At 40.3% G+C, this 12,328-nt stretch overlaps 1 protein-coding gene across 1 annotated transcript in view; it reads left to right on the top strand.

Moving 5' to 3' along the window:
* LOC120065971 (FYVE, RhoGEF and PH domain-containing protein 6-like) overlaps positions 1 to 8,189 on the top strand; it is a 66,575-nt gene extending 58,386 nt beyond the window's left edge. Inside the window, exons 13-20 of the mRNA XM_039017010.1 lie at positions 807 to 890; positions 1,085 to 1,164; positions 3,796 to 3,898; positions 4,107 to 4,253; positions 4,585 to 4,690; positions 5,431 to 5,522; positions 5,743 to 5,871; positions 6,192 to 8,189. Of these exons, the coding sequence (XP_038872938.1) occupies positions 807 to 890; positions 1,085 to 1,164; positions 3,796 to 3,898; positions 4,107 to 4,253; positions 4,585 to 4,690; positions 5,431 to 5,522; positions 5,743 to 5,871; positions 6,192 to 6,353 (903 nt within the window). The 3' untranslated portion in view covers positions 6,354 to 8,189. The remainder of the gene's footprint in view (positions 1 to 806; positions 891 to 1,084; positions 1,165 to 3,795; positions 3,899 to 4,106; positions 4,254 to 4,584; positions 4,691 to 5,430; positions 5,523 to 5,742; positions 5,872 to 6,191) is intronic.
* Positions 8,190 to 12,328: the final 4,139 nt, after the last annotated feature.

Consider the following 12,328-nt stretch of genomic DNA (forward strand, 5'->3'; position numbering starts at 1 on the left):
GTCTCTGAATGTCCTTGAGTGGCTCAGCCAGAGCCCGGACTTGAACCCGATAGAACATCTCTGGAGAGACCTGAAAATATCTGTGCAGCAACGCTCCCCATCTAACCTGACAGAGCTTGAGAGGATCTGCAGAGAAGAATGGTAGAAACTCCCCAAATACAGGTGTGTCAAGCTTGTAGCGTCATACCCAAGAAGACTCGAGGCTGTAATCGCTGCCAAAAGTGCTTCAACAAAGTACTGAGTAAACGGTCTGAATACTTATGCAAATGTGATATTTCAGTTTTTTTTATTTTAATAAATTAGCAAAAATGAATTGATGAGGAAAATAAGGCTGTAACAAAATGTGAAAGGGGTCTGAATACTTTCCGAAGGCACTGTATGTCATGGAAAGTGTCTATGTACACTCAGTGAAATTCATGCTACACACACATCACAACGCCTGCTTCCGGACTATTATTATTATTATTATTGCTAAATACTGCACAATTTAAACACTAGCCCCCCCCAATCCCCCTTCCCCAAAGGATGTGTAAATATTCGACTATAAACTGTGCTTTCCTGTATTATAATTATGCAAAAATATATATTTTCTACTGAGCCATTTAATTTACATTCTTATATTTTATTAGTTCTTATTGTTGTTGCATTGTTGAGAAGGAACCTGCAAGTAAGCATTTTGGTGGATGCCGAAAACCATGTTTATCCTGAACAGACGACTAATAAAACTTGAAACTTACTCTCGAGTGTTGGTGTCTCGATGAGCAATTCCAGTGAATACATGTTTTTTCGTTTGTTTTTTCAACCAGTTCAACGACACATTGCTGTACACCACACCTGTTCAATCTGGCCAGTTCAAACTCAACAGCATGCTGTCTCTGACTGGGATGAAGGTGAGAGCTCATTAACTGTCTGAAATTGCACCCTATTCCCTATATAGTGCACTAATTCTGGCCAGAGCCACATAAAGCAGTATGGATCAATTTCAGATGAGATTATAGTTTTAATGTTCCACCACAAAACTATGTTATTTCTCTGGTAAGAGAACTTGTAATAGTTGTTATGTTAAAAATGTATGTAATTGTAGGTCAGCAAGCCCAGCCAAGAGGCCTTTCAGAATGAGCTGACCATTGAGAGTGTGGAACGCTCCTTCATACTCTCTGGCAGGTGAGAACCGGTCACAATATAGAGCAAGTTGTAATGCTTCATATTTAAGCAATAAGGCCTGAGGGAGTGTGGTTTATACCACGGCTAAGGGCTGTTCTTAAGCACGATGCAACGCGGAGTGCCTGGATACACCCCTCAGCCGTGGTATATTGGCCATATATCACAAACCCCCGATGTGCCTTATTGCTATTATAAACTGGTTATCAACGTAATTAGAGCCGTAAAAATAAATGTTTTGTCATACCCGTATATGGTCTGATATACCACGGCTGTCAGCCAATCAGCATTCAGGGCTCGAGCCACCCAGGTTATAATACTGATTATAAGCATGTATGAAGCTATATAATCTCTTATAAAAGGGATTATTGAACATGGCTGGCGGCATTTAGTCAGGATCGGTATGAGATTATTATAAGACATTATAACAGGGTTCAAACATTCTTATGACTAGGGCACATGACCCTTTAGTCTCTAAGCTCTGATGCTGCTGCTGGTCATTAGTAGCCTACCAAACTTGCTAACTGCCTGATACTCAGCACTCTATTGTCCTCCTAATCACAATGACATGAATGCAAATGTTTTCGAAAATCTAATCAAGCACTTCAATGAGAGCCCATGAGAGCTCATGTTGCGCAACATTTCTATAGGCTATGCAATTGTGCGAGAAAACAGAGCGATGGCATCTATTAAAAAGAGGAGGAACCCATCAGCTTTCTATAGGCTAGGCCTACTACATTTATTTCTCAGCTTTCCTAATATTTACCACCATGCTTATATTTACAACAGGAGTATAGCCTACCTGGCTGGCATGAAAATAAACCCCGGGGAAAAGCGTCCTCCATTCGTTATTTAAGTGCATAGATGACATGTCTTTTTCCCTGCTGCCCCTGTTTCAATACAGGTGCATGATAATGGTCCATTCTAATTCAAAACAAATGTCACACATATATTATTTTGTATATTTTAAGACGAGATTAAATTAAGAATAGTCTGATGGGTGACAATATTAGCCTATCACTTGTGACTGATATATTATCACTTGTGAATGATGCCCAGCATAAGAAACAATGCCTTCGAAACATAGTCGTACACCTCAGGTAGCCGAGCCCATAGGCCTATTTGAATAAGGTTTGTATCACACCTCAGGTAGCATAGCCCATAGGTCTATTTGAATAAGGTTTGTATCACACCTCAGGTAGCATAGCCCATAGGTCTATTTGAATAAGGTTTGTATCACACCTCAGGTAGCATAGCCCATAGGTCTATTTGAATAAGGTTTGTATCACACCTCAGGTAGCATAGCCCATAGGTCTATTTGAATAAGGTTTGTATCACACCTCAGGTAGCATAGCCCATAGGTCTATTTGAATAAGGTTTGTATCACACCTCAGGTAGCATAGCCCATAGGCCTATTTTAATAAGGTTTGTATCACAACTAAAGTGGCCAAATATCTTCTTAAAATGAAGCACATTAATCCGCTTTACAAGGAGTGTAGAGCCTAACTGGTATTTATAAGCAGCGTTAGTTTCAAGTTTAGGGAAGATAATTTTCACCATAAAAAATGCACCTTTTATAATAAAAGCATTACGTGCATAATTGCATTTCCGGTCACTTTTGATAATGGTGTTTTCCCCGCTAAATTTATAGCCTACTACCATGTGCGCATTGCTGCCCTTTTATAATGTGAAGAAATAGCCTAATAGTTTATCAACATGTTATTCAAAACGTTCTAATCTGTTGAGTCGGCCACATTGCATAAAACAGGTTTGTATTAATTTGGGATCTATCGCATCCCACAACTGTCCCAGACTATGTTTGGAATATTTATTTCTCGCACAGAATAGAATAGGTCAACTGTTGTACTATGGGGAATAGTATATTGACATAGACTAGTACTTTTGCTGTTTGTTAGGCCTACTCATCTTGTTGGCTGACGAAAAAATATCTTCAATATGCAACTCGTATTGGATAAGGACGCGCACGGTTGTGTCCCGGATGTGTCCGTCTTAATTTGTAGCCTATAAGAAAGACCCGATCACGTGACGGAGAGCGGTGCGAGTGAGAGACGCTTCAGATTGCGCCGCACACACAGGGAGAAGGGCACAACACAGCACTCCGGGCCGCAAAAGGAATTGATTTGTTTATGGTGCGTTACCGCAACAAAGGGGATGAAATTCGAGGCATTATTAAGTACTTGTCAAATTGTGAATGATAGACTATTGGCGTGTGTACAGCCTGCGCAAAAAAACTAAGCAGAGCTCATGCCTTTCAAGCGACTTTATTTCAAATCATCATAATGAATTTATTGTGAAGGTGTAGGCTATATTACATGGATTTATTAGCCTACAATCCTTGTGTGGAAGCCAGGAGTTGCTAAATGTGTTTATGTTAATTAAGGGTAAATTACCGTGAGACCGACAGTTATTTGCTTGACAATCACTGGCTGACGAAATTTCGTGACCACCACAGCCCTAATTACAACAATTATTTTAAATAATTGTAACTGCATAATAATACATTAAACCTGCTGGCCTAGTAAAGTGTTACCCATCTATTTAACCTTGAATTAAACAATAATTTCATGTCTAGTTCAGCAGTAGTCTGACACGTCCTGTCTTCTTCTACTGTAGTTCTGCGGTTGAGAGAGATGATTGGCTGGAGGCCATCTCCACAGCGATCAATGACTACACCAGGAAGAAGATTTCCTTCATCTCCAGCAAGACTCTGGAGGAGGTAGTGATGACATAATTATAGCACATTATAAGGGGATCGTACATGACAAGCGTTACGATGCATTATAACTGCGTCATAGTGCATTATACCTGCAGGCTTTGAATAAGGTATTACAGAGGGGTTGAGATGGGGAGAAGACAGAGTTCTATTTCTCACAAATTGGACAATAAAGTCTATTCTGTTCTATACTATTCTATTCTATGTGCAGACTGGGTCTGAGGACAGTGACAGTGGGGCCTCTTTGGGTTCTAAGGCCCCTATCTGGATCCCAGACCCAAGGGCCACCATGTGTATGGTCTGTACCTGTGAGTTCACCCTCACCTGGAGACGACACCACTGCCGAGCCTGTGGAAAGGTGAGGGGTACAATTACATAGAGTATTAAGAACATTTTAATTAAAACATTATTATACTGTATCGCTATGGATGAGGGGTGTCTTCCACTGGGACCACAGAACATACAGTATGCCTCAGTGGGTTTAAGAATTTCACACACAATCATTAAGAAAGGCTGTACCATTTGGTTTATGTTTGAACCTTCCAACTTTTTGGTTTATGTTTCTGTGTATGCAGTAGATATAATGTCATTGCAAATATCGCACACTCTAGAATGCCCTTCAAGCCAATCAGAAACGAGTATTCAACAATGCCGTGGTATAGTAATTCATGTTTGTATACCATCTATAGGTGGTGTGCCAGTCCTGCTCCTCCAACAAACACTGTCTGGAGTATCTGAAGAACCAATTGGCCAGAGTGTGTGATCAGTGCTTTATTGTACTACAGCATCAGAGAAGTAAGATGTGTGTGTGTGTTAAATAACCAGCTGGCCGTAGTGTGTGATCATAGCCAGCAGAGGCGTAAGGCCTGCCTCCATGTAACACACTGGTACACAGTAGAGGGCCCAGTGCCCTAGCCTCTATCTTTTTGTGTTCATGCCATACGAGATGAGGCAACCACTGGCCAGTATGACACAGTGATTTGCTTCTTTGTTCACTTTGGGTCACCATGATCATCTGTTAGTTGTCAGGGCTACACCACAGTATACTATGACAATAAACGTGTCATTTGCTGCATCAGCAATGTATTTGGACACAAGACCTGCAGGTGATAAACTAAACAGAACAGCAGATTCAGAAGCCATTTTTTTTACAGATTACCACAAGTACCTCCGAAAGTATCTCCAACAATGACGTGATGTCAATAACTGATGGATTGGCTTTTAATATGTAATAACATTCTTGATGGAAAAAGATCCTATGTGTCGTTTTAATCAGAAAAGGGACTTGTCTTCCCCCCCACACACACACACATAATTTTAACATGGCAATGATTTATGTCAAAGTTAATCTGGGGGAGTACATGTCCGGTAGGTCATGAGACATCAGTACAGATTAGAATAGATCTTGCTTCCAAACAGTGGTTCATTGATTGATTGGTTTACTTTATTAGATGAATAAATAGATGCAGAAGAACACTGTACATTTTGGGTCCAGTCATTAAGGATGTTTCTTTTGTCCGTTCCCCTTTTTCCAGGTGAAAAGGCCCTGTCTGCAATGCTCTCCCCTGGAAAATCCTCCTTTGCTTTCACCAGGAAAACGAAGAAGATCCCTGCTGCCCTCAAGGAGGTGACTAGTCTACCAGTCTAAAGTTAAATCAGAGTCGTTCGTATTCATTAGGGAACAGTGACACCATAGTAAAACGTTTCATAATGGACAATTAGCATTTCAGATTCAGATATGTCCCCGGTTCAGACTGTTTACATCCATTCGGTGCCCATTTGAACACAACCGATATGTTACTGATGATTAGTCAGTGACGTTATCCAATGATCTTTGCTGTTTTCAGGTGACAGCAAACACAGACAACTCGTCTATGAGTGGTTACCTGCAGAGGTCAAAGGGCAATAAGAAGCAGGGGAAGAGGCTTTGGTTCGTCATCAAGAACAAAGTCCTGTATACGTACGCTGCCAGTGAGGTAGGTGCTGCCGTAGACTGTATTGTAAATACATCTGATCAAGATGTTGTCAAAGACCTTCTCAATGTTTTCTACACCTGTTACTCACATAACACTCATGCCTCTGCTATTCTATATTTTGAGACATTATTTCAGTTCTGTTCTGCTATAGTTTTTTTAATTATTTTTTTATGAAAAAGATAAGTGTTTGAGTAATTTAATTCACCAAAATCCAACTTCTCTTTCTCTCTCTCTCCTGTCTCTCTCTCTCTCCTGTCTCTCTCTCTCCTGTCTCTCTCTCTCTCTCTCCTGTCTCTCTCTCTCTCTCCTGTCTGTCATAGGACGTGGCAGCGTTAGAGAGCCAGCCATTGCTGGGCTTCATGTTGAAAGAGGAGGAAGAGGGGGCAGGACCGGCAGTTCAGAAGCAGCAGTTCAAGCTCTATCACAAAAACACGCTGCATTACATTTTCAAGGCAGACGACAGCCAAACTGCCCAAAGGTAGAGTACAGAAGGATTGAATGCCAATCATATGATGCTGATTCATTGAATATATTAGACCATTTAAAAAAAAAATACATAAGGGCGGCTCCAGCCGGTGACGCCTCCAAATACAATTTAAGAAAATCATCAAGGATAACACAAAACTTAAAAGCTTATTTCCATTGTGGTCCTTTTGAAGAGGGAAGGGGGGGATGCAACAAGGTCATTGATTTAAGGGCTGGGGAGATGAGCTATAAGCGGCAGTACTTCACTTTACCTCTAAGAGTTATTTATTTACCCCTTATTTTACCAAGTAAGTTGACTGAGAACACTTTCTCGTTTACAGCAACGACCTGAGGAATAGTTACAGGGGAGAGTTTACCTGAACATAATATTGCAGCTTCTCTATAGGATACATATTTGTTCCCGCTTAAAGATGTACACATGCTTCCCAGCCGAAACAGTTCGTGCATATAATATGATGACATATTGTGACGTTTTTGTTCGTTTTGGACTTTGGTGAGGTGTTTTTTGGCTGTTCGGGCACACAATTTTTTTTCTGGAGGCAAACCGAAGTACGGAGCTGAAGTCTACGCACCTTTGTCGGTGATTGGTGAACAGTAGAGATTCTTCAATAATGTATTTGTCATTGAACAAGAGACGAGTCGTTTTCCTGCATATTTTTTAATTGAAAAATACTGCACCAAACATTTTAGTTAGATGTAAAATTGCGCAAAAATGTCAATTAATGAGAGATTTATTGAGTTATTTTCGATTAATTCAGATTATTTTGAGGAAGTGTAACTGGCTACGACATCTCAAAATGGACAAACAGTACTATTGCGCTTCCCCCCCCCCCTTGTTTTTCAAGCGAAGGTCTTTTAAGAACTGAAGCATGCTGATACCATACTCTCAACTGTGATACACATACGTGATAGCCTACTAACTGTGTTATTTGTCTTTGACAGATGGATAGATGCGTTCAAGGAAGCCATGGTGCTCTAACCATCATTCTCTGTGCCTGCAGTCGATGCACTGTACCTAAGCAGTGACGTTATGAAGGTGTGGCCGTGTCACTGCTTGATGATGTGAATTTTGTAATTGTATTGTAATACAATTAATATGTCTCTACTGAAAACCAATAAGAGCACAGTGGAGGCATTAATTTCTGATGCAAGCATACCTATATCCCCAATGAAGGATTTCTAAGCAAAAATGAAATACACATTTTTACTGTTGATATGATGCAGATTTTTGGGTGGGATTATGGGTCATAGAACACAGGTGGGTCGTTCCATCAATTAGGTGCCTTTTTGAGCAGTGTAACGTGGTGAAACAAAACGTTTGATTTCACCTCATTTGAACATTTTATCATGAAGAGCACATGTTCAACTTCAGAAAAAATATATATTTTCCATCTCAAGAGGTTGAATAAAAATATACTATAGTATAAGTGCAAAATAAAGTAATAGGGTTGGCTGTAACAGGGTTGGCGATTTCATCTTTAAACAGCCATAAATCCCCTTGTGACAGGAGGAATAGAAGTTTGTTGTGTGTCACAGGGGTGAGCAATTGAAAGTAAACTTCAGATTTTTGTTTTATTTTATTGTTAAAACATTTCTAGCCTGTATGTCAACCCATCAATGTGTAACAGGGTTGACATGTTATGTTCGACCCACTCACTTTTCCACTTAAAAAGCCCAGAAAATGGCCAAAATGAGTAGAACCAGCTTACCTGCTTATACACTATGGTTTGAATATTATATATTTATTTAGCAGAACATTTTATGTTAAGGAATAGTTTCACCATATTAAAATGAGAGTTCAGCTCACATAACAGGGTTGACAAAATGAGGGACAGACGTAAATTAATCACTAATCACATTAAATAAATACTTTTTCAGAAATGACTTTGTCAAAGTAACAAAATAACTAGAGCTTTACAATGATGGTGAAATCTTGGATAAATGTTGGGATTAAAGTGTGTTAAAATCTTCATAGACGTCATAGATGGTCCACGGAGGGATGACAAATTTCTGCATTTTGGCACTTTAGCAAGTCTTTATTTATATGAAAAATGTTTTTATTAAATTATCCATGTGCTATATATTAAAGGGCACTTCAATTTTTTATTTTAATTTAACTAAGCAAGTCAGTTAAGAACAAATTCTTATTTACAATGACGGCCTACCCTGGACAAACCCTAACCAGGACGATGCTGGGCCAATTGTGTGCCGCCCTATGGGACTCCCAATCACTTCTGGTTGTGATACAGCTTGGAATTGAACCAAGGTCTGTAGTGACACCTCTAGCACTGAGATGCAGTGCCTTAGACCGCTGGGCCACTCGGGAGCCCAAAATTAATATAACAGGCTTTTAAAATGCAATATTTGGGCACAATTTCTACTTAAAATGTCAGAGACACAAAAGCCACTTATTTTGTGGATCAACCCAGGTGCTAAAGTCACTATACATGGTGGAAGACCATATTTGGCCTTATTTTACCAATTCAAATGCCGTCAGCCCTCTCATCTCTTGTACATAAGAGCTGTAGAGTTTTGTTTCAGACATGTCATTGTATCATTACTGGTGACATCTGCATTTTTAGTATTTGCCGTTAAGGTTGATTTGAATATCTTATTTTAATGCATTATGCAGAACAGTCAAATAAATGTGTGGTTTTATCACAGGACTTGTTCTATGGAATGTTGTTGATACATAAGACCTCTTTTCATCATGCCATTGCAGTTATGTCATCAGGGGGAAACACAACGTGAGCATAATTCACACCATTACAGCTTTATCTCAGACAATGCATTGAGTAGTACAGACATGTCTGTTTGTTTACGGGCACCTGAAAAACATTGATGCATTTGTGTGTGTGGGGTGGGGAATTCACTCATGAACACATGGGCCTTGTCACTTGCTTTATTTGCATCTTTCCGTTAGGGATGCCTACTCTGTGAAGTGCGTGTGCAAAAGGTAAAGTTTACAAAACGCAGTCTCGCTCCAGAGACATCAGGGATTGTTGACGTTGAGACTGGTGTTTTGCAGGTACTATTTAATGAAGCTGCCAGTTGAGGACTTGTGAGGCGTCTGTTTCTCAAACTAGACACTCTAATGTACTTATCCTCTTGCTCAGTTGTGCACCGGGGCCTCTTTCTATTCTGGTTAGAGTTAGTTTGTGCTTTTATGTGAATGGAGTAGTACACAGCATTGTACAGGATCTTCAGTTTCTTGGCAATTTCTTGCATGGAATAGCCTTCAGTTCTCAGAACAAGAACAGACTGACGAGTTTCAGAAGAAAGGTCTTTGTTTCTGGTCGTTTTGAGCCTGTAATCGAACCCACAAATGCTGATGCTCCAGATACTCAACTAGTTTAAAGAAGGCCAATTTTATTGCTTTTTTAATCAGAACAACAGTTTTCAGCAAGGACATTTTAAACAAGGACATTTCTAAGTGACCCCAATCTTTTGAACGGTAGTGTATATGTACAGTACCAGTCAAATTTGGACACACCTACACATTCAAGGGTTTCTTTATATTTATTATTTTCTACATTGTAGAATAATAGTGAAGACATCAAAACAAACTATGAAATTACACACATGGAATCATGTAGTAACCAAAAAAGTGTTAAAGAAATCAGAATATATTTTTGATTCTTCAAAGTAGATGCTCTTTGCCTTGATGACAGCTATGCACACTCTTCGCATTCTCTCAACCAGCTTCATAAAGAATGCTTTTCCAATAGTCTTGAAGAAGTTCCCACGTATGCTGAGCACTTGTTGGCTGCTTTTCCTTCACTCTGCGGTCCAACTCATCCCAAACCCTTTCAATTGTGTGATTGTGGAGGCCAGGGCATCTGATGCAGCACTCCACCACTCTCCTTGGTCAAATTGCCCTTACACAGCTTGGAAGTGTGTTGGGTGATTGTCCTGTTGAAAAACAAATGATAGTCGCACTAAGTGCGAACCAGATGGGATGGCGTATCACTGCAGAATGCTGTGGTAGCCATGCTGGTTAAGTGTGCCTTGAATTCTAAATAAATCACTGACAGTGTCACCATCACACCTCCGCTTCCATGCTTCACGGTGGGAACGACACATGCGGAGATCATCCGTTCATCTACTCTGTGTCGCACAAAGACACGGCGGTTGGAACCAAAAATCTCAAATGTGTCTGTTACTTGAACTCTCAAACATTTATTTGGGCTGCAATTTCTGAGGCTGGTACCTCTAATTGGATAAGTTCCCAATGCAGCAGAGGTAACTCTGGGTCTTCCTTTCCTGTGGTGTTCCTCATGAGAGCCAGTTTCATCATCGCGCATGATGGTTTTTGCGACTGCACTTGAAGACATTTTCAAAGTTCTTTAAATGTTCTGTATTCACTGACCTTCATGTCTTAAGATAAGGATGGACTGTTTCTCTTTGCTTATTTGAGCTGTTCTTGCCATAATATGTACCTCTTTTACCAAATAGGGCTATCTTCTGTATACCAACCCCTAACTTTTACAACAACTGATTGGCTCAAAAGCATTAAGGAAAGAAATTCCACAAATTAACTTTTAATAAAGGAACACCTGTTAATTGAAATGCATTCCAGGTGACTACCTCATGAAACTGGTTGAGAAGAATGCCAAGAGTGTGCAAAGCTATCATCAAGGCAAAGGGTGGCTACTTTGAAGAATCTAAAATATATTTTGATTTGTTTAACACTTTTTTGGTTACTACATGATTCCATGTGTTATTTCATAGTTTTGATGTCTTCACTATTATTCTATAATGTAGAAAATAGTCACACAAAAAAAAAAACTGGAATGAGTAGGTGTCCAAAGTTTTGACTGGTACTGTATATACAGTGCATTCGGAAAGTATTCAGACCCCTTCCCCTTTTCCACATTTTAGAATAAGGCTGTAATGTAAAAAGTCATCAATCTACACACATTACCCCATAGTGCCGTGATTGGGAGTCCCATAGGGCGGCGCACAATTGGCCCAGCGTCATCCGGGCTAGGCCGTCATCATATATAAGAATTTGTTCTTAACTGATTTGCCTAGTCAATCAAATGTTTAATAAATAAAGCGAAAATATATTTTTTGAAATTTTGCAAATGTATAAAAAATAAACATAAATAAACTCAGCAAAAAAAGAAACGTCCCTTTTTCAGGACCCTGTCTTTCAAAGATAATTCGTAAAAATCCAAATAACTTCACAGATCTTCATTGTAAAGGGTTTAAACACTTTTCCCCGTGCTTGTTCAATGAACCATAAACAATTAATGAACATGCACCTGTGGAACAGTTGTTTAGACTAACAGCTTGCCGATGGTAGGCAGGTAAGGTCACAGGTATGAAAACTTAGGACACTAAAGAGGCCCATCTACTGACTCTGAAAAACACCAAAAGAAAGATGCCCAGGGTCCCTGCTCATCTGCGTGAACGCGCCTTAGGCATGCTGCAAGGAGGCATGAGGACTGCAGATGTGGCCAGGGCAATAAATTGCAATGTCCATACTGTGAGATGCCTAAGACAGCGCTACAGGGAGACAGGACGGACAGATGATCATTTTCACAGTGGCAGACCACGTGTAACACCTGCACAGGATCGGTACATTCGAACATCACACCTGCGTGACAGGTACAGGATGGCAACAACTGCCCAAGTTACACCAGGAACGCACAATCCCTCCATCAGACTGTCCGCAATAGGCTGAGAGAGGCTGGACTGAGGGCTTGTAGGCCTGTTGTAAGGCAGGTCCTCACCAGACATCACCGGCAACAACGTCGCCTATAGGCACAAACCCCCTGTTGCTGGACCAGACAGGACTGGCAAAAAGTGCTCTTCACAGACAAGTCACGGTTTTGTCTCACCAGGGATGATGGTCAGATTTGCGTTTATCATCGAAGGAATGAGTGTTACACCGAGGCCTGTACTCTGGAGCGGGATTGAGGTGGAGGGTCCGTCATGGTCTGGGGCAGTGTGTCACAGCATCATC

Source organism: Salvelinus namaycush, chromosome 21 (assembly GCF_016432855.1).
Source record: "Salvelinus namaycush isolate Seneca chromosome 21, SaNama_1.0, whole genome shotgun sequence".
Taxonomy (NCBI): Eukaryota; Metazoa; Chordata; class Actinopteri; order Salmoniformes; family Salmonidae; genus Salvelinus; species Salvelinus namaycush.